Genomic DNA, 23,621 nt, shown 5'->3' with positions numbered 1-23,621 from the left:
GGTGATCGGCCATATGACATAGCTCGTCTTCTTTCACAGCCATCCTACAGAGCTCGCCCATATTACTCAGAAAATATTAAAATCTATGTTTGACATTAGTTAGTGTTGTTTTTTACATATTTGATTGTAAACAACTCACAAAACGAGTATATTTCCTCGCGCAGATTGGTACCTGTCAGCCTATGAATGTATTCGTATATTGTAATTAGTTCTAATTGCGTAATTGACAAAATTGCCCATGTGTTGAACATGATATTATATTCCTCACGGATGTTGCATTGCGTTTTTATGGAAACATTCTGATTATTATCTCGACCGCATCCGGCTTTTCCTAATAAGCTTTTAAATTCTCACCATTTAATTGATTCAGATGTAGCCAATACCTATTCGACAGCACGCTGTGCTGTGTATAAATACTTCTGAATGTTTTAAAACATCCAGCTTTAATATTGAGCGTTTAAGAATAAATACTTTATAGAAATGAAGCTGCCGGTGCTTTGTTTGTTATTGTTGTCGGTGTGGGGTGCCGTGAAGGCTCAGGATAGGCTGATTTACGACATAAGTTCAAAGGTAACGTTAATTTATTATTATATCATTATATGCATAACTATTAATCCAGTTCGTTTATGCAACGAATCTTTATTTGTATGTCGATGTTTTGTTTTGGAAATGGCACGTATAAAAAATAAAACTATACCATGACCCTAAAGCATGCGATTTTCAGCATGAAAAAATGTTTTGTGAATCTAGCGGTCTTGTACGGAATCTTCGTTGTCTTCGGTGTACTATAACTGCATTAGTTATGCATATAATGCGTTTCGCCAATGATTGATTTAACGGTCTTCCACAGTACAAAAGTGGGTACGGGAGGGGGTGGGGGAAAATAACAGTGTTCAAGTTCTATTTACGTTTGATGATCAATCTTTTTCTGTAGTAAAACATGCATCCTTTGCGACTTGTTTCGCGGTAATAAGCTGTAAACCAACTTTTACAAAGACAATTTTAGTAGATGTTGGATCAAAAAGCATTTGCAGTTTTTGGGAAGAAGTCTTTAAAAAAAAATATTAGTATTTTTTGTGTAAAAGTGCTCGAGACTACCGAGTCAACAATGTCTTGTTTGTTTAATGTTAAGTTTTCTTTTAAGACAAATATTCAAAAAATAGTGGATATGATTCATTTCCTCTATCAAAAATGCAAATATATTTCTTAACAAAAAAGCATTACCACAAACCCCACGTCACTGTTGGTAGCGTAGTATTGATTATTATTATACGCACACAAATTCAATTTGTAATTTAAATAAAGTAATTTAAAAAAATGCAAATGCTTTTTGATTGAAATTTGAATTTTATTTTGGAAAGTTGCTTAACTCTTTATTACAACTACACATGTTGCAAAGGATGTATGTATTATGATTGCAAAATAATGAGCCTAACAACTAAATAAATAAAATGCTATTTTAAACGTTTATGTTTTAGTCCTTCAAACGACTCTAGCAATATGGAAGACCCTTAAACATGTATTTGTTTGTGTTATCTATGTTGTAGATTGTCGATATGTTGAAATATTCTTGTCATCATACATGGATACTTTGCTTTGATTTTTTTGCAAATAAACTCTAAATTCTATCAATTATTAAACAAACATGCTTTCGTGCTTAAAGTTATTACCTTTGGTTTCATTGTACTGTTTCCTGTACATTTTGCTTGTTAAAGCCTGAGTATATAAGATTATCATCATTAAGTTGATAAATAAACTTAATCTGTTTTCAGTCAACCTTTGAGCATTGATAAACTCATTCATATTTCCATGTCAAGTAATTAACTGTGACGCTGCAAGTTTTAATAACGTATCACCGCGTTATCATGTATGCAGGTATATACAGATGAAATACAAACAAATCTTCACAAAGCTTTACGACCAAAATAATCAAATGAAAAAAAGAAAAAAAAAAGAGTTGATGTGAATATTGTCTGTGTGAAATTACTTACAATTCTAAATGTACAATGCTGTAGACAACATGATAACTCAACCTGTTTCTTCATTTTTCAAATATCGAAACAGTGGATAAACCCTCAGCTGTAATATTAGTTCAGTATAGAGAGCCGACAAAAAAGCAATAAAAACGGTAAAAAAGGTAAAAAAATAAATTTCTGTCATATTAAGAAGTGTTGTCTTTAAGGTCCTCTCTATATGAACGGTAACAAATGAACGGAGCTTAACCGTGCAGTTACTAGCGTGCGAATTTATTAGAACACAATTCATTTAAACATAAGCTATTTATGAACTTTGTCTAGGAGAAAGGCTTAAAACAGTACCTTTACCAACAACCGAAGTGATTTGTGTAAACGACTTTAGTTTCGTGCTCCTTAAAAATCAAACTCATGTAGCAGTTGAAGCAAATAGAACAGGACCCACAGAAAGAGATCATATACAATAGTATACATGTATGATCAATTTTCACGCTGCTTTAAAATAACAAAAGTCTTTGAAGTATACTTTGCGACTCTTGAAAATCAATCTTAGAAAACAAAATTATAGTTTTTACTATTTTAGCTTGATTGTAATGTTAGCTAAAATATTACGCGTTCGAGTTTAATTTCTTGTGAACTCATATGCTTTTGTCCTTAGTGATAGGTTTATTTCGTGTAAAACATCTTAACCACAACATCGCTACGACTCACCTTCGTGTTAATTTTGTTTTGTTCTAGCCTAAATGCACGGTAGTCAACCGGGGACCAACCAGAAAATGTCAATGGGCCGCAGGACTAGATATGACAGATCTGGCTGTAGAAAGGGGCCGAATCGTTGCCTACAAGATCCGTTGGTTCAGTGGAAGATGGTCTGGCTGGTATGTCCCGGGACTTAACGATATCGACGAGAAATTCAACCCCAGCTCAAAACCATGTCCTATGGCATACAAAGCGAACAGTATGAGACGAAGATGGGCCAACTTCTACGACCATACGCACGAGTTCATCATTTGCAAACCCAACTAAATTACACAACATGTTGCCAATGATGCAGTACGAGAACTACTTATACATATATTGGGTCTTAAAACATCTTCTTGTTACATGATGTATAATTATTCCGTAAATGTCACTTTATCATTTCAAATATTAAATGATTTGAAGTCTTTCAACAAACCCACTGGAAAAAGAAGTTACATACTTCAGTCTGTATTTACTTTATTGATTGATATCAACTAGAGTTGCCAATAAAAGTTAAGAACTGCATGTAGGCCATTACTTTTTTGTATTAATTCCTTTTAAAAATGGTATTAAAAAATGCACATCCCTGCAATAAAATTTGTGTTATTTAAAAAAACTACAACATTAATCTGATAAATATAATTATATAATTAGCTTAATGATATAATGCTTATGTAACCCCGGGTTATTCAGTCAGAAAAGATTAAGATTGAATTACATGAATAACATGTTCGTGGTGTTTATTGCTGGGATATACAAATAAACCATTTTTTGTTTTATCACAGTACCTGATTCGAGTTATAAATTAACCCTAAATGAACGTATAAAGCAAAAACGCTTCGAAATATGCATGCATGTCAGACGGCAGTAAAATTTATTGTTTTACAACATCTCTCATAGGTTTCAAGATGTATCTTTTTTAAAATGCAGTATTAGAAAATTGCTGTCCATGCATATATCTAAAAAATAGTACTATTTAAGAAACATTTTGATATGAAATGCTACTTTGACGTAATATTTAATATTCAATACCGGTTTCTTTTGTTATTCATTTTCCTTTATATAAGTATATTAACTTAACTTATCTAGACTTAACCATGTTTCTTAATCAAAAAGTCTGAAAGTCCCTATTTTGACGTACAAGTAGCGCCTCCTGATCAAAAAGAAATGCAAACCAAACATGGAACTTATATATTCCAATGACAGATAAATTCTTCAGCAAAATTTATCTTGCTAATCTGTTAGAAACTGGTTTGTTTCCCTTTGACTTGCATTAGATTGAAAGATCGAAACAGAAACTCATCCGATTTCTCGTTTACGTTTGCTTAACTTTTGCATTTTCTACAGCCTTAACTTGGCAATATTCTTTTCTTGATTTACCTTTAACAACTGACTGACTGACATTTGCTGAACTGAATTTGCATTTTCGGAGACATTATTGCGCTACAATTTGACAAAGATTGTGTGAAACAATCCAAAACTCACTATCCAGACACGATGAAGTATATACAAATAATCAGTTTTCTTTTTGCGTTAAAAACCAAAATGGTGTATGTCATGCGGACTTTACAAACCGTCGACGAGTTGCGAATAAGCAATCAGTTGGGTCAGTAAATAAATCTTCAAGTTTTAAGCTCTGAACAAATGCTAGACTCAGACTGACTGCCAACAAAAATGATGACAATGCCACCCAAACGTGGAAAATATGCAACTGATAAATGCCTTTTAACACAGTATTCGTTGTTTAATGGCGCCATATGTGTCTCGTTGAGTGTCTTTCAGGCATCAACCATATGCCTTTCAACAGGGTCATCTGCAATTTTATGTTCCGTAACAAAACTGAGAGTAGCGTAGCAATCAGCTATTATTTTGCCTGGAATGGAAAAATAATATACTACAAAAGCAAAAAAAATTAAGAAGGGAAAAATATACTAGTATAAGATTTTTGCATATTCTATCAGCGGTATTCACAAATTGCATGGTCTGCATACTCTTTTTGTTTTTCGTGAATGTTGTTTACATATTTTCCTACTGTTCCTTTAATTTGTTTGTTATCATTGTATACTACTTCACGCACGTAGTATTTCAGTGTATGTTGTAAACAACTCACCAAAATGTGGTGTAGTTTTTACATGTAATACGTGCATTTCAACCATTGTTTGTATTCGTATAATGTATAATACGTCTGATTGCGGTAGATTATTTAGAAAAAAAAATACCGGTGGTTGCTGAAAATAATGATACTGAGGTAAATATTTAAACTATAACTTGTTTATCAGTTCACCATTTGATTTCAAAACAATTTTGTGTTTTGCATTGACATATCGAGATTAAGTCTAGACCGCATCGTTAATAAATTAGGACTTTCCTTGAACAAAACGCATTTAAATCCTAAAATATAATTGATTATAAGGTAGTCTATCACTAGATGGCAGTCTGCTGTGTTTTGAATAAATACTTCTCAATGTTTTAAAAAATAAACTTTAAAGTTTAAGCGTCTTAGAAAAACATATTTTGCAGAAATGAAGCTGATTCTTAGTTTGTTACTGTTGTCAGTTTGGAGTTTCGTAAAGGCTCAGGATAAAATGATTTACGACACGACTTTACAGGTACTTATAAGTCATTATTTTATTTATATTCATTAATAGTAAAGCAGATTTTTCTGAAACAATCTTTACTTATATTTTGATATTTTTGTTTGGCAAAAACAGCAAAACGGCACCTTTTTGATTGCAAATTGAATATAACTTTTACTGCACATTATATTTTATGATTTCTTTTTTTGTGAATATAAGTCTAGTGTTTCTTTATAGTATAATATGTACTGTGTTGTTTGTCGATTTTTGTGCTGCTGTTTTAAGTTTCTAGTTTGTGATTGTTTGTTTTTGTGTTCTAATTCTTTGATGTTTACCCTATGCATTTTTTGGCTACCGAGTTTGTTTCTGAAGTTGATCGTATAAATATTGTACGGATACATGTTTGTTTCTGTTTAACCATTACTGCATTAGTTCAATATGTGATGCGCTTCGACAATGATTTTGAATTCAATAAATAATTATCGCTTTAAATTGTTATTTTCTTAAGTAGTTGATGTTGTATATTATACGTTAAAATATGTTTGTCAATGCCTCGATGTATTTGTAAATTAACTGTTTACTCTATAAACAATATCACAAACATTCATTCATGCTCCAAATACATTTATGCGTTGCGAACAATACACCTTGTTTGTAAATGTAAATTAATACAGTAGCTGGAGGTATTATACAATATGTAAAATAATGAATAGAGGAAATGTTTTAAATTGCACTTCACAATGATCAACAAGAAAAGGAAATTCAAACTCAAGGTTAAAAAGATCATTTTGATGTCCAAATGCATGTTTATAGTGACACTCTTATTCAAAATCAATACATACACATGTATAACAAACATACATTTTGAGTGATAAACCTTTAACTACTTCTTTTTGGAAAATAATAATTACTGATAACAAGATTATGACCGTTAGTTATTAGCTGAAAATGCAAAAATATTAAATGATAGGTGATTGCTATAATATCTACGCTGATCTACTATCATTTCATGTGGTAGAAATTCCGTGTTTACTGCATCTTTCCTTCAAATTAAACTCGGTTTCCCTCATAAGAACCATTGTTTTTGACAGTTATTCATCCTTTTTGGTATATTAAAACAATTGTAGTAATTTTGGTAATTCTATTTGGGAGTAAGAGTGCATCTTTCACCAATATCGACAGCAAATAAATCAATTTCATAGCCAAACAAAAGCATGTGCATTTCTTATATAGACTAATCAGTGCAAATTCGACCATATGTTGACAACCATACAGCCCATTTAGATTCAAAAGTGAATATCTTTTTGAGACTACGCAATGCCAATACGACCAACTGTTGGCAATCATGAAGCGCATTTAGAGCCAAATAAACTCATCTTTACTCTGATTTCGACTTCTCAGTGCCAAAAATACCACATTTTGTCACCATGTTCAACTCTTAATTAAAATAGTCAGTACCACGCCTTATGTTGCCAACCATACAGCCCATATAGAGCAATGTGTAAGTCTAATTTAGATTACTCAGCGCCAAAAAGACCCAATTTAGCCAGCCATGAAACCCATTTAGAGCCACACATACCCATCTGTAATTATTATTTAGAATATTAATTACCTTAACTAACCACATGTTGGCACAATGAAACCCATTTAGAGCCAAACAAAGGATTTTTGTCAACTCCAACCCGCAAGATGCCAGCTGTCCACCCTCGCTAAAAATTGATTGCAGACATCCCCCGACATGATCGGTTATTTTTCGATAGATTAATAAACAAAATAAGTATTCAGCAAATCTCCGGAAATAGATAAGCTTGTTTAACTAACGATGTAGTTTAATAACGTTATACGGTATAGTGGTGTATAATGTATTTGTTCAAAAAATGTCATTCTTTTTTATGAAAGGATAGTAAAAGGCGATTTTATTTTTAACCCCGGCATACGTAGTCTTCATACCACATTTCTTCAAAGGTGCCGACTTTTATGTAAATGTGAATTAATTCACATTTTAAGTTCTAAAAATCTGTAGATAATATCATTAATTAACAACTTCCGTCCAGCCATAGTCTCTATCACGTCAACTGGCTTGGTGTATTAAGTTTTAACTGGATCACTTCACTTTCCAACAAATAAGCGAGAAGTTAACATATCGGTTATCAAAACACTGGATGACTCAAATTTTCTATTACTTCAAAAGCTAAAATAATAATCAAGTAGGTCAATAATTACATGTTTATGCACCAGTGAATTTTAACCATGGTAGGTTAGAGGGGGGGGGGGTACAATTGCGTGTAGTTACAATTGACTGGTGCGTTACTAACTTTTCTTTTATGTCCATGCATTGACCCCTAGCTTAGGATTGCCAGCAGTTTTAGCTCGATAATAGTGTTATCTGAAAATTTACGCGTTTGTTTTCTATAACGATAATATACTCTTGTCCTTTTTGATAAATTTCTTTCGTATGAGGTAGCCATCTCAACTGGGAAACTACAGAATATTTAAATTAAGAACTGCGTGCTATGTGACTAGCCTGATAGTGGTTTCAAGAGAGGATCTTAAAATAAGACTTAGATTTCAATCTATGATCACATTTTCAATATAATGCCCAATTTAAGATTTCAGATTAAGTTAAGACAGAATCTAAGGGAACGTCTCAGATAGATATTGCATACGTCCCCATATTTTATTGTTGTTTTTCGTTGTTGTTTTCAGCCTAAATGCACGTAAGTCGAGAGAGGAGCAACCAGAAATTGTCAATGGGAAGCAGGACTAGATATGCCAGATCAGACAGTAGAGAAGGGCCGAATCGTTGCCTACCAGATCCGTTGGTTTAGTGGGAAATGGTCTGATTGGTATGTCCCTGGGCTTAACGACATCGACTTGAAATTCAACCCAATTGCAAAGACATGTCCTTCGTCACTCAAAGCAAATAGAGACGAGTATGGGCCTACTTCTCCGACCATTCACACAAGTACATCATTTGCAAACCCAACTAAATTACGCTTGATGTTACCAGTGGCTTATGACAAGGACATGATATATAATTCATAAACGAGATATAGGTCATAACCTGCCATAACGTTAACATTGATCTTTGGAACACAATCTTATTGGATAATTTTGGACATTATGTTTGTTATACTTGTATTCTTAAACAGGACTTCCTTATCATTTCCAATGTTAGATGATTTGTAGTCGTTCAAGAAAGTAATTTGAAGCATAACGTGTTCAACGCTTAGATTACTTGATCATTCACTTAATTCAATAAAAGTTTAGAACAATAAAATGTCATTATGTATTGTAAATGATGTACCCATACTTTTTTACACACCGGTATTTAAGAATCACATTCCTGCTAAAACTTTGTGCTATTTAAAATCAAACTCAAAATTATTGAGGTAACGTGGAAGGTTTAGGATAGGTCTCAATGTTGTACCATGGAGGATCACGTGATGAAAATGCACCAGCCAACATCATTATTGTAAAATTAGACTATAAAATATGTTTGATAAATACACAACCTTTATGGCAAACAAATTTATATCATCACCAAACTCGAAGGCTAAAGTGTTTTACAGCTTAGCGAAGCTTAGGACGTTTACAAGGATGGTTTGCTTATTTAAAATAACCCGATGATTAATAAATGGCTACTTTAAACGTCAATGTCAATTCATTACACATAACAGTATCAATGGTTTATTGTAGTAACTGTACGTTACCAAATAATTACATCTATATAGACTCACACGATAACCCGTCAGCCAATCAAATCGCAGGAATTTCAGTCAAGATACTTCCGGTTTGAGTTTACCCACAAACAAAACTTGCGGTGATATGCTGAATACTGGCATAATCCATTATATAAATCGGATTTCAAGCAATGGTGTTAAGGTGTGCTTAGGGAACCCGCAATACAGATGAACGGTACCCGGTAAGACTGAAAGATTGAAACATTGTTCGTTTCCCAACGCCTAAACAGAGCATCGAGTGTAAGCGTTGGATCAAATCATACAGAAGACGCGTGAACTCCACGAACAGCTGAATACTGGTCGGATTGTCGGATAAAACTGTATGTACGAAGATAAGCCATGTGTTTTGTTATTGTTAAATTTTCGTATTCTGTTATAATGTGTCATTTGTTTTCGATGCTGAAATTGGTCAGACACCGCCCCAATTTACCTGTTGAAGGAACTCGCTCATGTTTTAGGACAAAGCATTAGCTTTCCCGGTAATGTATCTGAAAACACTTTTTTATCATTAATTCAATCTATGATATCGAAATTGCAAAAAAATACAGTTATAATATAAACTGAAATTCCTTCCCCACAAAACCGAAACAATGGTATAAGAAGGCGCTGTTCAGATCATAGTACATTAACGTGTGTTTCCATTTACAATAAGGGGAACTCACTTACGATGTGGTGTGTAGTGGACTGGAAGCTGTTCGTCAATGTTTTCTTCACTCGCACGAGCTTCAACCTCTGTGGAATTTTCATAGATATACGTGCGTTCTGAAATTAAAAAAAGAGAAATGCATAGATTTATTAAAAGATAATGATATATTTCATACTTAGTTCGTTAGTTCTTCTCTCTTCTTAAATAGTTTAATGTAATCAATATGATCAAATACTGACGTATATAAAACTATTTACCCAATATTTCATGCAATTCAACGAAATGATCTTGATGTTAATGGTGTCGAAGCGGTTTGGGTTGAAATACATGTATGCCAGCGCAAATTACTTGTGGGCGGAATCTATCGACCTCCTAACTCAAACAACACACAGTGGCTTAACATGGAACATTCACTCGACCAAGCATTCAACCAGCATGTTGACAACATACTTGTAGCAGGTGATTTTAACATCAACATTAGCTTGAATTCGTCAAATAAAATGTGTAGATTGATAGACTCCCTAAATTCTGAACAGCTCATTAACTCACCAACTCACTTCACCGAGCACTCTAGTTCACTTATTGACCTCATGTTCATTAAACACACTAATCAAGTTATTTCAAGTTTCGTCGCAGATCCTTTTGTTCCAAATCTTGTCCGGTTTCACTGTCCGACTGTTGCTGTCTTAAAATTCACAAAACCTAAGCAGACTCACTTTCAGCGCCAAATATGGTTATATGACAAAGGTGATTATGTAAAATATAACGATAAACTCAGATCCACCGACTGGTCGTTCATCGAAAACAATCAAAATCTAGATGCTACGGCAGACACAATCGCTAGCTCAATCTTAAAATCAGCCTCTGAGAGTATTCCAAATAAAAACGTAACTATTCGTCCAGGCGACGTTCCTTGGATAAACAAAGAGGTAAAACAACGAATCAGAAAACGTAACAAATTACACCGAAAAGCTAAACTTTCAAATAATGCACTGGCTTGGGAACAATTCAGAAACTATCGCAACGAAACAACAAATATAATTCGAAAAATTAAAAAGGAATACGAACATAAAATAATAAACAAAATTAACTCTGATAACATAACAACTAAAGTATGGTTCAAACTAGCTAAACAACTAACTCAAAAACAAACATCTTCACCAATTCCAACTCTTATTGATGGAACAATTAAGGCAGAGTCCGATGAAGAAAAGGCAGACCTTCTAAACTCATACTTTAGCAAACAATCAACCATAGAACCCCAGCAACATCCCCCTTTTACAGTTGAGAACGTTCCATCCACTTTCCTCTCACAAATATTGTTGACAAGCCAGGACGTTAGAGATGCAATTTCCTGTATTGATCCTAGTAAAGCCAGTGGTCCTGACTCGATTAGTCCTAAACTTATTAAAGAGGGCAAAGACGAACTTGCTGTGCCTCTCTCGAAATATTTTAACAGATTGTTGGCAAACTCTACCTTCCCTTCTCCATGGAAGTTGGCGAACGTCTGCCCCATTTTCAAAAAATCTGATCCATCTAGTCCCTGCAATTATAGACCAATATCACTTCTAAGTTGTATTGGCAAACTCATGGAGCGCTGTATCCACAAACACCTCTACAACTACGTCATCTCGAATACAATACTTACATCCTTCCAATCTGGTTTCATTAAAGGCGATTCTAGCGTCAACCAGTTAGCTTTCTTTTACAACGACGTCAGCAAAGCCTTAGATGAAGGGAAAGAAGTAAGGGCTGTCTTTTGTGACGTTTCAAAGGCGTTCGACCGAGTCTGGCATCATGGCCTTATTCATAAGCTGTCATCCATTGGTATAAGTGGTTCACTTCTCCATTGGTTTTCCTCTTATCTTTCTGACCGCAAACAACGGGTAGTCCTATCCAACTCTGCTTCAGGAATCCTCACTATCAACGCTGGTGTTCCTCAAGGATCTATCCTTGGACCATTGCTCTTCCTTATTTTCATTAATGACATTGTCAATGACATTAAGGCAAACATACGCTTATTCGCAGATGACACCAGTCTTTACATTATTGTCGAAGATCCCGTATCTTCTGCAGCCGACCTTAACCATGATCTATCTCAAATATCATCTTGGTCGAAGAAATGGCTAGTAACTTTTAATCCATCCAAGACATGAAGTGAAGTACTACTTGCTATGTCAACAAGAGCTCCCTTTCATGAAGTACTACTTGCTATGTCAACAAGAGCTCCCTTTCATGAAGTACTACTTGCTATGTCAACAAGAGCTCCCTGTCATGAAGTACTACTTGCTATGTTAACAAGAGCTCCCTTTTATGAAGTACTACTTGCTATGTTAACAAGAGCTCCCTTTCATGAAGTACTACTTGCTATGTTAACAAGAGCTCCCTTTCATGAAGTACTACTTGCTATGTTAAAAAGAGCTCCCTTTCATGTAATGACAAACTAGCTTTTTAAATATGTTTAAGTCGATGATTCACTATTTACTGAATGTTGAGCTTAATAAACATAACTCGATTTAAAACTCTAATTACTTAATATATATTATGTAAAGCACAAGTGTCGCAGATGTTGCTTTAAGAAACCTTTCGCCGAATGCAACTTAAAACCATAACAGATCTAATTATCATGGCAACGATACTTTCTCCAACAGATGCAACATGTGTTAAGCGTGTTATCTCTTTCACTTAAATCTCTTAAATATCACAATTGAATTACTATCAGAATACAAAATTAGAACTTGGCTATACGATCGTAAATATCCTTGTTTGCCGACGGTGACAAAAGCAAGGAACTCTTTATTTAAATAACCATGTATTCAAGCATAAGTCAAAACCAGTAGCATGGCTTACCATTATCTCCACTTTTCTTTAATAGCAATCGTTCCGTCAGTTCACGACTAATACCATTCCAAATTGTTAATTGATAGTGTCCATAGTATCTTTTTTTATTATAGTAAGAAAGCTCGACTGTCCATTGTTAAACTTGGACGAATCATGGTAAAGGTATAGGGTATGCTAAAGCAGTGTACATAAACGTCGCATTTTCATTAACTGAAAAGTAAAATACAAGCTTCACATCCACATTGTACGCGCGTCTGACCGAACCTAAAAGAACAAAAATAAACCAAATATTTGTGTTTACGACTTGAATACATGTGATTGGTAGTGCTTAATATAACATGTATAATCTGATATATTTGGAAGCACACACAACATCCAAATTATGTAAAGTGCAGTCTCGGACTGATTAAGACTTTGACTGTAGGTTTAACACGGACAAAACCCCTTAGCACCCACGTATGTGGTCTTCTATTTTGGGAATCATTAAATCATATTTACTTAGTGACAAATATTTAGAAATTAATTTTAAACACTATGAGTTATGAAAACTTGCAGTTTACAAGCATTTTAAAGAGTTCCTTTGATTGGTGATTGCGGTTGTTTCTGTTTGCACTCGTACACGAGTAGAGACCTGCATTTAAGCATGACACATTAGCTATAGTGTGCGTCAGATTGCTTCCATTGTATACTACTTTAAGTCTTTCGTTGCCTTTTGTAATTCTAATTTCAGCTTTGAGTTACTGTCAACCACAAACACACTAGTATTACTGTGTCGTTTCCTGCTTTGGTAACACTATCATTGTACTCCGAACCTATAACAGCAAAGTATGTCACTGTTGATTTGTCTGAAATGGAAAATAAAGAATATTGATGATCGTCATGATAGTGTTTTGATGATAAAATATTGTTTTATATAAATCTGAAGTGAGAGCCATTCGGATAATAAATCACATAACATATGAAAACATCAGATTTGACTTCATTTATACTTTTTATTCATGCATTGACAATAACTGCCAAACCTGAACAGTAGTCTCTTAAAAGAAAATTCAATGATCTGGAACTGTTATAAAATACACACTTGTCACACTTGTGTATGAGTCACTTAAATTATATTTTATCATCTGGAAGGACCAGAACAGACAGATAACACCTGTTCAGTAGTCTCTTTAAAGTATGTGCAATGGTTCAGAAGGACCTGAACGCAAAAGTCAATTAACCAGTTGGGCCAAAACACAGGTCAAACCTGTGCAGCAGTCTACATAGTGTATTAATATCCAATGACCCAATAGGACTACAACATTCACTATTACTACTAGTGTAGCTATACACTTACAATGTACATTTAACTGCATTGTTCCGTTACTGCTTCCATTCACATAAATCCATTCAGACAGTACCACTTCATATATATATGTCATCATCCTACCGCTGAACAGACGTAATTTGAAGAACAGTATCATCCCAACGTTGATTGTTTAATGCTCTGGTCCATACAACCGATGATTCCTGCGGAGGGTTGCCATGGTTATATTTGCATCTAAACGACACGTTACGCCCTTCTCCAACAATGAGTTTCTCCGCTATGTCGACAACGGGGCCATCTATTTGTTGAAATAATGTTGTTGTTTTTTGTAACTGCAATCTATGTTTTATCAATCACAACAGAAATGAAGATTTAAGCAGAAGTTTTCACAACATTGGCCGTATTCATAAATCATCTTAGTGAACAGTTTTAATTTACAAGTGAATTGTGAAAGTGATTTTTGACGACTATATATATATATATATAGATATATATATTTAATATAGTGCTAGATAAATATTGATGATAAAACATTCATTAAAGATGCAAAGGTTTCAATTACTGATGATGACTGTGAATGAAATATTTCGAAATTCATGAACTTACACTTTATGTCTAATATTTTACAGGTGACTTTTATATTTCCGTAAATTGTAGACTTTTTACGATAACATATTTCCTTTCCATTCCAAGTCTTGTCTACCTTCAATATAGAAGCTTTACTGGCGAATGTTTTTGACGTTTGGTTAAATAAATCCTCGTGAACGGCATCAGTGATTGCAGGGTTGTCAACCAATATTGCAATCAACGCTGGTGGTTGTGTTTTTGACACCTCGCAGCTGAGTGTTGTATTTTCATCGTGGTTGTATTTTCGTATGTTCAAAATAGGGTCTGAACCTTTCTTTGAAAATTGAGAACAATATTTGAAATAACATTTATACGGTACTGTTTCAAAGATAAATAATCCCCGTATGTTAAACTGATAGTTATGATTTACTAAAGGGTTAACTTATTTATATCGTGCTACCTATAAAATACTTCATACTCATTATAATACACACTTAGTAATAAACTATCATAACTTTTGGTTCATTCACTCAAAAAGTATTTGCAAAGCAATTATCCCCTTTATGACATATAAAAACAACTTTACCCATGTGACACAATTTAGTCCAGCTTTTCTGATCATAGCATCGTTGGAGATTTTACAAGTCGCAACATCGCCATCATGGTCCCGCCAAATGTTTGAGTCGAGACGTACTGCACATTCCCATGATTCTGTGTCGTCCCCTGGCATTTTTACTTCTATTCTCCCAATAAAAAGCGTCACGCGAGTTTTTCCCGTCAAACGACTTGTGTTGCAATAAATGGTAATGTCTACATTGCCAAATATGCAATCATTCCATATTGGTCCAATTAGCTGCTTATCTAAAAACATGAGTTAAGTGCTAGTTATCATTTCCAAGCACTATATTGAAGTACATCAGACATATTAAACATGTTTCATCTGTCATAATCACTCAGTCTTTTAAAACAAAAATAGTCGAGACTTACCCATTATATGTATGCTTAACCAGTTTGTTGTAAATGCATTTGAATTTTCACATTTTTAAGGGTAACTTCCAGCTTCAGTTCCCATAAAATTGTATATGTTAAAGAGTGTACACATAATTAGACATTTTCCTCTATTTATAAAAGTCTTGTGTAAGATTCACAGGCTGTTAAAACCCTTTTAACCATATACGTTCATTATATAAATTATTCACAAAGGCCAATGAAAGGTCAGAAGGGTAAGAAGCGATTTCAACACTTATTTCATATTTAATGTCCTGGGAGAGGAGAACTAGTCTCCCTCACTCAGTTCTGATTTCTGAAATTAAGATTTTTCAAAGGTTACTATTTCAAGACTTAGATTTGGAGTTTATCAAATCAATACAAAGGGCTAACGATAAATCCAGGACGTTCTAGTAAGCACAAAAATTAACCATTCACCCGTATAAACATGACCGATAAAACACCATATGTATACATACCATGTAAGTGTAGCTTTACTGTGATTGATCTTGTGATCTTCATAACATTACTACATTCAATGTGATAAATCGAATTAATGTATGACTTATCCGCAAAGAGCAACATAGTATCATAGTATGGCCCATAATGAACAGTTGGTCGAACATGTCCCTCCAGGATTTTTAACGTTTTATGCCTAACGTACCTCTCCAGGCAATGTTTGAGATCCATCGATGACGAGGGAGAAATTTCAAGGTCACCTGTCTGTTTACGAACGTCGGCTTAATAATGGAAAGTGTTCCACAAAAAAAGATCATTCGGAGCTCCTCTGCCATTTTATCGAAAACAACCTCGGATGTATGCCGGTACATCAGTTGAAGTAGTTCGTAAAATTTTGAATTATATCATTAATTAAATGCTGTGTTTTAGAGTTGTATTTATTGATCAAAGTTTAAATTGATTGCCATTGAATTGTATTATTGCAAACATAATTAAGAATCCCAATAGTTAAATCACAAAGTTTAACTGCTAAACAAAATTACTACGCGATCTACTTGCAGTGGACGTACCACTTTTTGAGTATGTAAACCGTCCAAATACATCCGAGGTTGTTTTTGAAAATGAATGGCCGAAGAGTTCCGAATGAAGAAGTGATAAGCACATGAGCATTTCCGGAAATAACTAGAATGATAACGAAAAAGCATTAGACATATTGTGCAACAATATTTTGCGAACAATTTGATGAATGATAGTGCGATTTGAAGGTGGCGTTTTTGTTGAAATACCAATCATTTAACAAATGGGATTGCTTGAAATAGCAAACATTTATACAAGCCGTTATATGAAAATACATGTGCAGAACATTTAAAAAACAACATCAATAAGGTTATAAAAACGTGTTTCCCAGAGCATTGATGGCAAACTGGATTCCGGCAGAAGATTGAATGAACTGTGCTGTTCATAATTAATTTGAACAGATACGGTAGAAAACATTATTTTATCATATTTACACCTCAAATTGCATTTCTTAAATGAACGGCCATTCGGCAATTGCTATTGCAATAATCCTCCGATGAACGCAACGTCTTCGTATATTTGAATCAACATGTTGAATAGTGTTAATTTTATTTGTTATATTACTGTTTTCACTAGGGTTTCTATTTTTCGTTAAAATAGGTAGGGTCGTTCTATTTTCCGAATGGGTTTGAAAGAAGTACTGAAAGGTTTTCTTAAATGAAAAAAGTATTCAGCATCCGGTATAAGTTTGCAAATCCGGTTTACTTGCAAACTTAGTTTTTTTATTATCTTAGATATCAACTTCAAAAGCGACACATAGAAAGTTTGCCCATTAAATAAGAAATATTTTGAGTAAAATTAAAAAAAAAGTTTTAAGAAATATGAAAATTTTAATTCCAAAATTGATTTCTCCCGTTGGCCACCAATTGGATTTTAGGTCCCCCGCGGGGTTTTGGCAAACTCCAATTGGAGAATTTTCCATATGAGCCGAAACGGGGGAAAAAATCAGCAATTTGAAAAAAATCAAATATTACAATTTGGAACAGAAAATTACATTTCTATGTATGTCTGTAGTACTAGATTCATAAGCATAATTAAAATCGAATAAATAATCAAAAATTATGATTTTGTAAAAACGGCTCTCCAATTGGGGAAAATTCCAATTGGAGAATTCCACAGTCAATTTCTATAAACAAAAGCCACCAATTGGAGTTCACAGAAGTTGGTGATCACAGAAGTTGGAGGAATCACCAGTTGGAGACTTTCACCGTATAACATCTGCAGGGGAGAAATAAAGTTGTGATATATACATGTCATGATATTATTGCTCATTAATTTAATATTGTAGATTATTCAAGAAAATAACATTGCAAGATGTTACCTGATTTCGAGTATTACATCGGTGTTTTCACTTGTGACGTTGTGTGCAATCTAAAACAGTGATCTTAAATACAACTGCGTCAGATTTGCGAATTATTTATCCTTTTCTGAAGCCTTCTGGTCCTAGATGCTCGAAAATATTAAATACTTTTAAAAAGAATAACTTACTAATTTTCATTTCCTGGTGGGCTCAATTTGTCGTAAACACTAATGATCATAACATTATTCGCTCAAAGATCATAATGTTTATAAACTGTTGTCTGCAGCTTGAACTCTTAGAAAGGAGGTTAAAAACGACGTTCATGGCTGCTTACAGTGTTGACAATGTTGCGGAAAATCAACTCCAACATTCAGGCATATGAAGATTTCAATACTTTGATTCAAGCATGCTTGCTTTTGCCAATGTTTTAGCCAACCATATGGTGATTTCACTGAAAGATTAGTTCTGGGCGATGAAAAATAGCCTCTACAGTGGTTGAAGAATGTCAAGCTCAATGTTTGAGCTCACCATTTATAATTATTTTGTTGTGACAGACTGTCATTGAGTGATGTTAAAAAAGACTAATGCTTTAGATAACCATATACGTTTTAACAGCATTTAAAAGCCCAAATTTATGATAACTGCCACTCGGAAGAAAATTATTATCACTTAATTGTGATGAGAGTGGGTTTGTTTGCTTGTCTGTATGGGAAGTGTTTTAAAGTACTATGGGAAGGATCTATGCATTATTTGATCAGTCATTTGTAACCACGGTCCCCCCAGGTCTGGGGATAGTCGGGAAATTGGCCGTGTTTTAACTTTTAAGGTAGCTCCGCAGTGCCAAGTGAATGTGTTATGCACCAGTCAGTTGTATCCACAGCCCCACCAGGTCAGGTGGTATACTGGAAATGGGTCATGTTTTTACTTCTATGTGGCCCCGCAGTGCCGGAGGAATGCAGTGGTTTTGTCTGCGCCATAAAAGGTGGAATTTGGCCTATCCTAGGGTCCCAGGGGCGTGGGCATTTGGCGGGGATTTCACTGAAGTTAATGATAAAGATAGTTTATATTGAAAGCAACACTATATAATCAACATGTTTATACAAAATATGTATATACATCGAAAAAACTTACTCCCGTAATAATATAAAGGTAAAGGATTTTGTTGGTTAAAAGTTTTAAATAAACAAATGTAAATGTTACAGATGGGGTCAAGTGCAAACATGCTGATTGATTTTAATTTTATTATTAGTCCTCAAATATCGGCAAATGGTAAATGCAGTGCCAGGGTGAATGCCGTGGTTTTGTCTTCGCGCTAAACATAGTGGCGAATGGGCCTTTAACCTAGTGTCCCCAGGGTTCAGGGCATTTGGCGGGGATTTTACATCAGTTCATCCCCACAGGGCGGGAATTTGCACCCAGGGTTGGCTGGAGCGAAAGTCAGTCCCCGCTATTCCCCGGACCTGGGGGGCGGCGTGGTTACAATTGACTGATGCATAACATACACTGGGAGTGTGAAGAAACACCTAAAGGAGAATGTCAGGACACTTTGTCTGCCGGGCATAAGTGTGGCCAACAAAAGTTTTTTCTGAACAGCAGAAACATTCGAAACCACCTTCTAAGGGCTAGAAAGAACATGGACCAGTCGCCTAATGATCTGGAGAATGTAGAAACATATGCTAGAAAGAAACTGGAAATGAAATTTGTCAAACAAAGGACAATATATCAATAATAACAAATTTACAAAGAAAATGATAGAATGGAAGGTATAAATAAAAGGTTACAGCTTTGACAGGAATTTTATGTTGATGTCGGTAGTAATCATGTTGGCAGTGAAAATTAGTTTTCCTACCAATTATGTAATGTACTATCTGCATTGATGATTCACCAGACAAGAAACTGTGAAGCTCGATGAAGTGGATGAAGAGGAAAATAACAACAAAGGAATGGAATTAAAGAATATAATTCAAATAGAAGTATTCACACTAGCTTCGTTGTTCAGATGTCCTTGCTACCTTACATGTATGGTATCGTAATCACATATTGTAAGAGGTAAAATGTATTATTAGCCGGATATTTTCCCAACTTCACTCACATGAGGAGCAGGCTCAACAACATTTCTTTGTATACCTTCTATTCATGTTTCAAATTATTGCTTCAACTGTTTGTGATTGTATACTGTTCCCCACATTTAGAATAAGAAAAAACAAATTTTGAATTTTATAGAAAACAATTTTGGGTAACAGTTTTTTCTATGATCTTCTTTTCATTTGTAATTGATAATGATACATTGGTATGCTTGATTATGCTTCATATCATTTGATACTTTTCAGAAATATTCTGTTTTATAATGATTTGTTTTAAAACCAACATACATAATATTGTATTTTCAGATAAATGTTTAACTACTGAGAAATAGCAGCCATCATTTCATTTCACATACATGATACATATTTCTCTTGAATTGTTATTTTTTTGTTTAATAAAGTTAAAATTTCAGAAGCATCAGAAATTCATGTTTCTGATACAAACATAGCAAATGAAGTATCTGCTACATAAGTATGGAAATAAAGTGACCCGGATGGACATTTAACTGGACTATAAAAAAATCTCTAGTTTAAATCCAGATTCTGTTAATATTTCCATTGTCTTTATTTTTCAGAGGTTTTAATCCATACTGACATAGCAATTCAAATTAAAAAGATAAATGGAATAATTGATACTTTTATTGGAACATATTTTTACATATATATATAAATCATTCTTCAGGTTTATTGATTTTCTTTAGGAATTAAATCATGCAAAAAGAGTCTTTTTTTATTTCAAAGTATTTCACACAAATAATCAAGTGTTTCTAATGTTCTTTCAGGAGGAGCTATAGCCATGCCCTGGAAGTCCTGATGCTTTCTGGTATCCTGAAACACAAACAAAAGAAGATATAAAGAAAAATACTACAAATTTCCATTAGTTTGGCAGTTTTGGTCCATTCATGTATACTTAAGTATATACTGTCCATTTTGGTTGTTTTTGCATTGCGACATGTAAAATAAAATCTCAATGAGATTTATGTCTAATTTGTTAATGAAAATGTTCTTGAAAAGCACTGTAATTTCTCTATCAAAAAACATTTTTGCTAATTTTTGTTCAAAACTAAATTTTTAATATATATATATGCGAATCATGATGTACAATACCTGACTGAAACTATTTTCTGTAATTCAGAAAGTCAACGTCTGCAACTTGCCAATGTGCTCTTATCTGACGATATCATCCGTGAGTTGGAACAAACATTCTGTAAATATAGAGCAGAACATGACTTGCATGTGGCTATATTCCATGCTTGGAAGATAACAACTTTTGTAACTGATCACTTCAAGGTTATTATGCTCATTTATTTTTTGACTGACACTCTTTAAAATGCAAACATTTCTTTCACAAATACATGGATGAATAGTATAAACCTTTGGCCATACTGTAGACGAATGAACCATTACAGAATGCGATAAGGGCCCTGAATGATTACACATTAATGACTAAGGAAGCACTCAAAAGACATGTCAAAAGTCAAATGAAATGTCAATAATTATTAAAGCTAGTAATATTAATTTTGATAATAGAATCTTTATGGAACATAAATAAAGAAAAAGTTAATGATGCATTAAGGTATTATCAAACAATCAGGTCTTTTTAAAAAGCCAATTGCAATGCTTTAAGGATGAGAGCCATGGTTGCTATAGAAACATGAGAATAGTTAAAGTATTAAATCTTCAAAAATTGTAACAATTATCTCCAACGCCCAAAGTTGCACAATGTCACTTGCACATCTGCATACTATTTTTTCAAACAGCAACCTAGCAGCCATTTAACATACCTGAGTAAACTAGTTTCTGCACTGCTGAGTCTCCAACTATTTCCCAATACTCAGAACATGACATTGTTGGTGACATCATGAAGTATGATATTGTATAACATCTAGCCATTTCTCATTACTAGGAACTGTACAATCTGTAATAAAATCAAGTAAATCAAATATTGCACTTAAATATATCACCATTCAGAACGAAAAAGTCACAAACGACAGAAAAATAGAGTTACTGACCGGCTAATATTCATCACTCAGAACGTAAAATTCATAAATAACAAAAAAAACATTATTAATGACGGTCTTTTGTTTATAACTCAGAAAGTTATAGTAAAAAACGACAAAAAATAGTAATATTGACTGGCTAATGATCATCACTCAGAACGTAAAAGTAAAAAACGACAAAAAATAGTAATATCGACTGGCTAATGATCATCACTCAGAACGTAAAAGTCAAAAACGACAAAAAATAGTAATATCGACTGGCTAATGATCATCACTCAGAACGTAAAAGTCAAAAATGACAAAAAATAGTAATATCGACTGGCCAATGATCATCACTCAGAACGAAAAAGTCACGAACGACAGAAAAATAGCATTATCGACTGGCTAATGATCATCACTCAGAACGTAAAAGTCAAAAATGACAAAAAATAGTAATATCGACTGGCCAATGATCATCACTCAGAACGAAAAAGTCACAAACGACAGAAAAATAGAATTATTGACCGGCTAATGATCATCACTCAGAACGAAAAAGTCACAAACGACAGAAAAATAGAATTATTGACCCGCTAATGATCATCACTCAGAACGAAAAAGCCGCTAACAACAAAAAATAGAATTATTCACCGGCTAATGATCATCACTCAGAACGAAAAAGTCACAAACAACAGAAAAATAAAATTATTGACCTGCTAATGATCATCACTCAGAACGAAAAAGTCACAAACGACAGAAAAATAGCATTATTGACTGGCTTATGATCATAACTCAGAACGAAAAAGTCACAAACGACAGAAAAATATAATTATTGACCGGCTAATGATCATCACTCAGAACGAAAAAGTCAAAAACGACAAAAATAGTAATATAGACCGGCTTTTGATCATCACTCAGAACGTAAAGAAGGAAAAGACAGAAAAATAGTAATATTGACCGGCTATTGATCATCACTCAGAACATAAACGAAGGAAAAGACAGAAAAATAGTAATATTTACAGGCTATTGAACATCGCTCAGAACGTAAAAGTCAAAAACGATAAAAAATAAGTTTCAAATTGACTTTTGATCATCACTCAGAACTTGAAAATGAAAGTAGCTACAGTATTTACTTTAAAAGTATAGTCATCTCCAATACTTAGCAATAACGTTGCTGTCAAGCTTAAAAACAGAATACGTAATCCAGTTACTCAGTTTCTTATTTGTTCAACTCACCTGATACATTAAAGATGTTCTTGCACATCCAAGAAATGAAAAGAAACATTTAACGTACATGTTTATGGTGGCAGACAACAATTTTAATTGCAATTCCATCTGTATGATCTTGGGTTGTGTCAATTCGGTATTGGTATGATCTTTAGCGCTTACCTCAATTTGTGTCTTTCAGTTAATCGAATAGGTTAGAGAACACCATCTTATATTGTCAGTAGGTACATTAAGCTATGTTGACTTAGTGACAAACTTAATTTGATCACTCCAATTTAAAGAAAAAAACCTTTCGATGTGTATCTTTTATCCTATGCAAAAGTGGCTTCTTTTTATTATTTCGTTTCCATCACTCACGGTATGTTATTTTTCTTGTCATATGAAATGGGTACATATATGTATGATAGCACTATCACGAACCTATTACCAGTATAGGTTAAACAATTATTTATAAGTCAGTGATATTATTTATAAATGTTCTATAACATTGTGTATTGACTTAATACTTCGTAAAAAATAAGCTCAACAATCATTCTTTGTTTCAGAATTCATCCATTTCAAATGATTCTTTGAAAAGGAGCCATTATCTCGGTTCACTTATTGTCAGGGTTTAGGAGCT

General features: G+C 33.8%; 1 protein-coding gene and 1 long non-coding RNA gene across 2 annotated transcripts; one reads left to right on the top strand and one right to left on the bottom strand.

The window, feature by feature from the left end:
- The first annotated feature begins 410 nt into the window (after positions 1-410).
- LOC128206075 (uncharacterized) lies at positions 411-3,239 on the top strand. Its single transcript, XM_052908220.1, has 2 exons — positions 411-570; positions 2,712-3,239. The coding sequence occupies exons 1-2, from the start codon at positions 481-483 to the stop codon at positions 2,997-2,999; spliced, it is 378 nt and encodes a 125-aa protein (XP_052764180.1). The 5' UTR covers positions 411-480; the 3' UTR covers positions 3,000-3,239.
- Positions 3,240-20,424: 17,185 nt separating this feature from the next.
- On the bottom strand, positions 20,425-23,135 carry LOC128206154 (uncharacterized). The gene is made up of 4 exons (XR_008256403.1): positions 23,012-23,135; positions 21,584-21,717; positions 20,907-21,004; positions 20,425-20,627 (listed from the first exon to the last, which is right to left on the bottom strand). It is a non-coding gene; the product is annotated as an uncharacterized LOC128206154 (long non-coding RNA).
- Positions 23,136-23,621: the final 486 nt, after the last annotated feature.

The sequence above is a fragment of the Mya arenaria genome, chromosome 10 (assembly GCF_026914265.1).
Source record: "Mya arenaria isolate MELC-2E11 chromosome 10, ASM2691426v1".
NCBI classification, from domain to species: Eukaryota; Metazoa; Mollusca; class Bivalvia; order Myida; family Myidae; genus Mya; species Mya arenaria.
The sequence above is the reverse complement of the archived record's forward strand: the minus strand, read 5'-3'. Positions and strand labels throughout refer to the sequence as shown.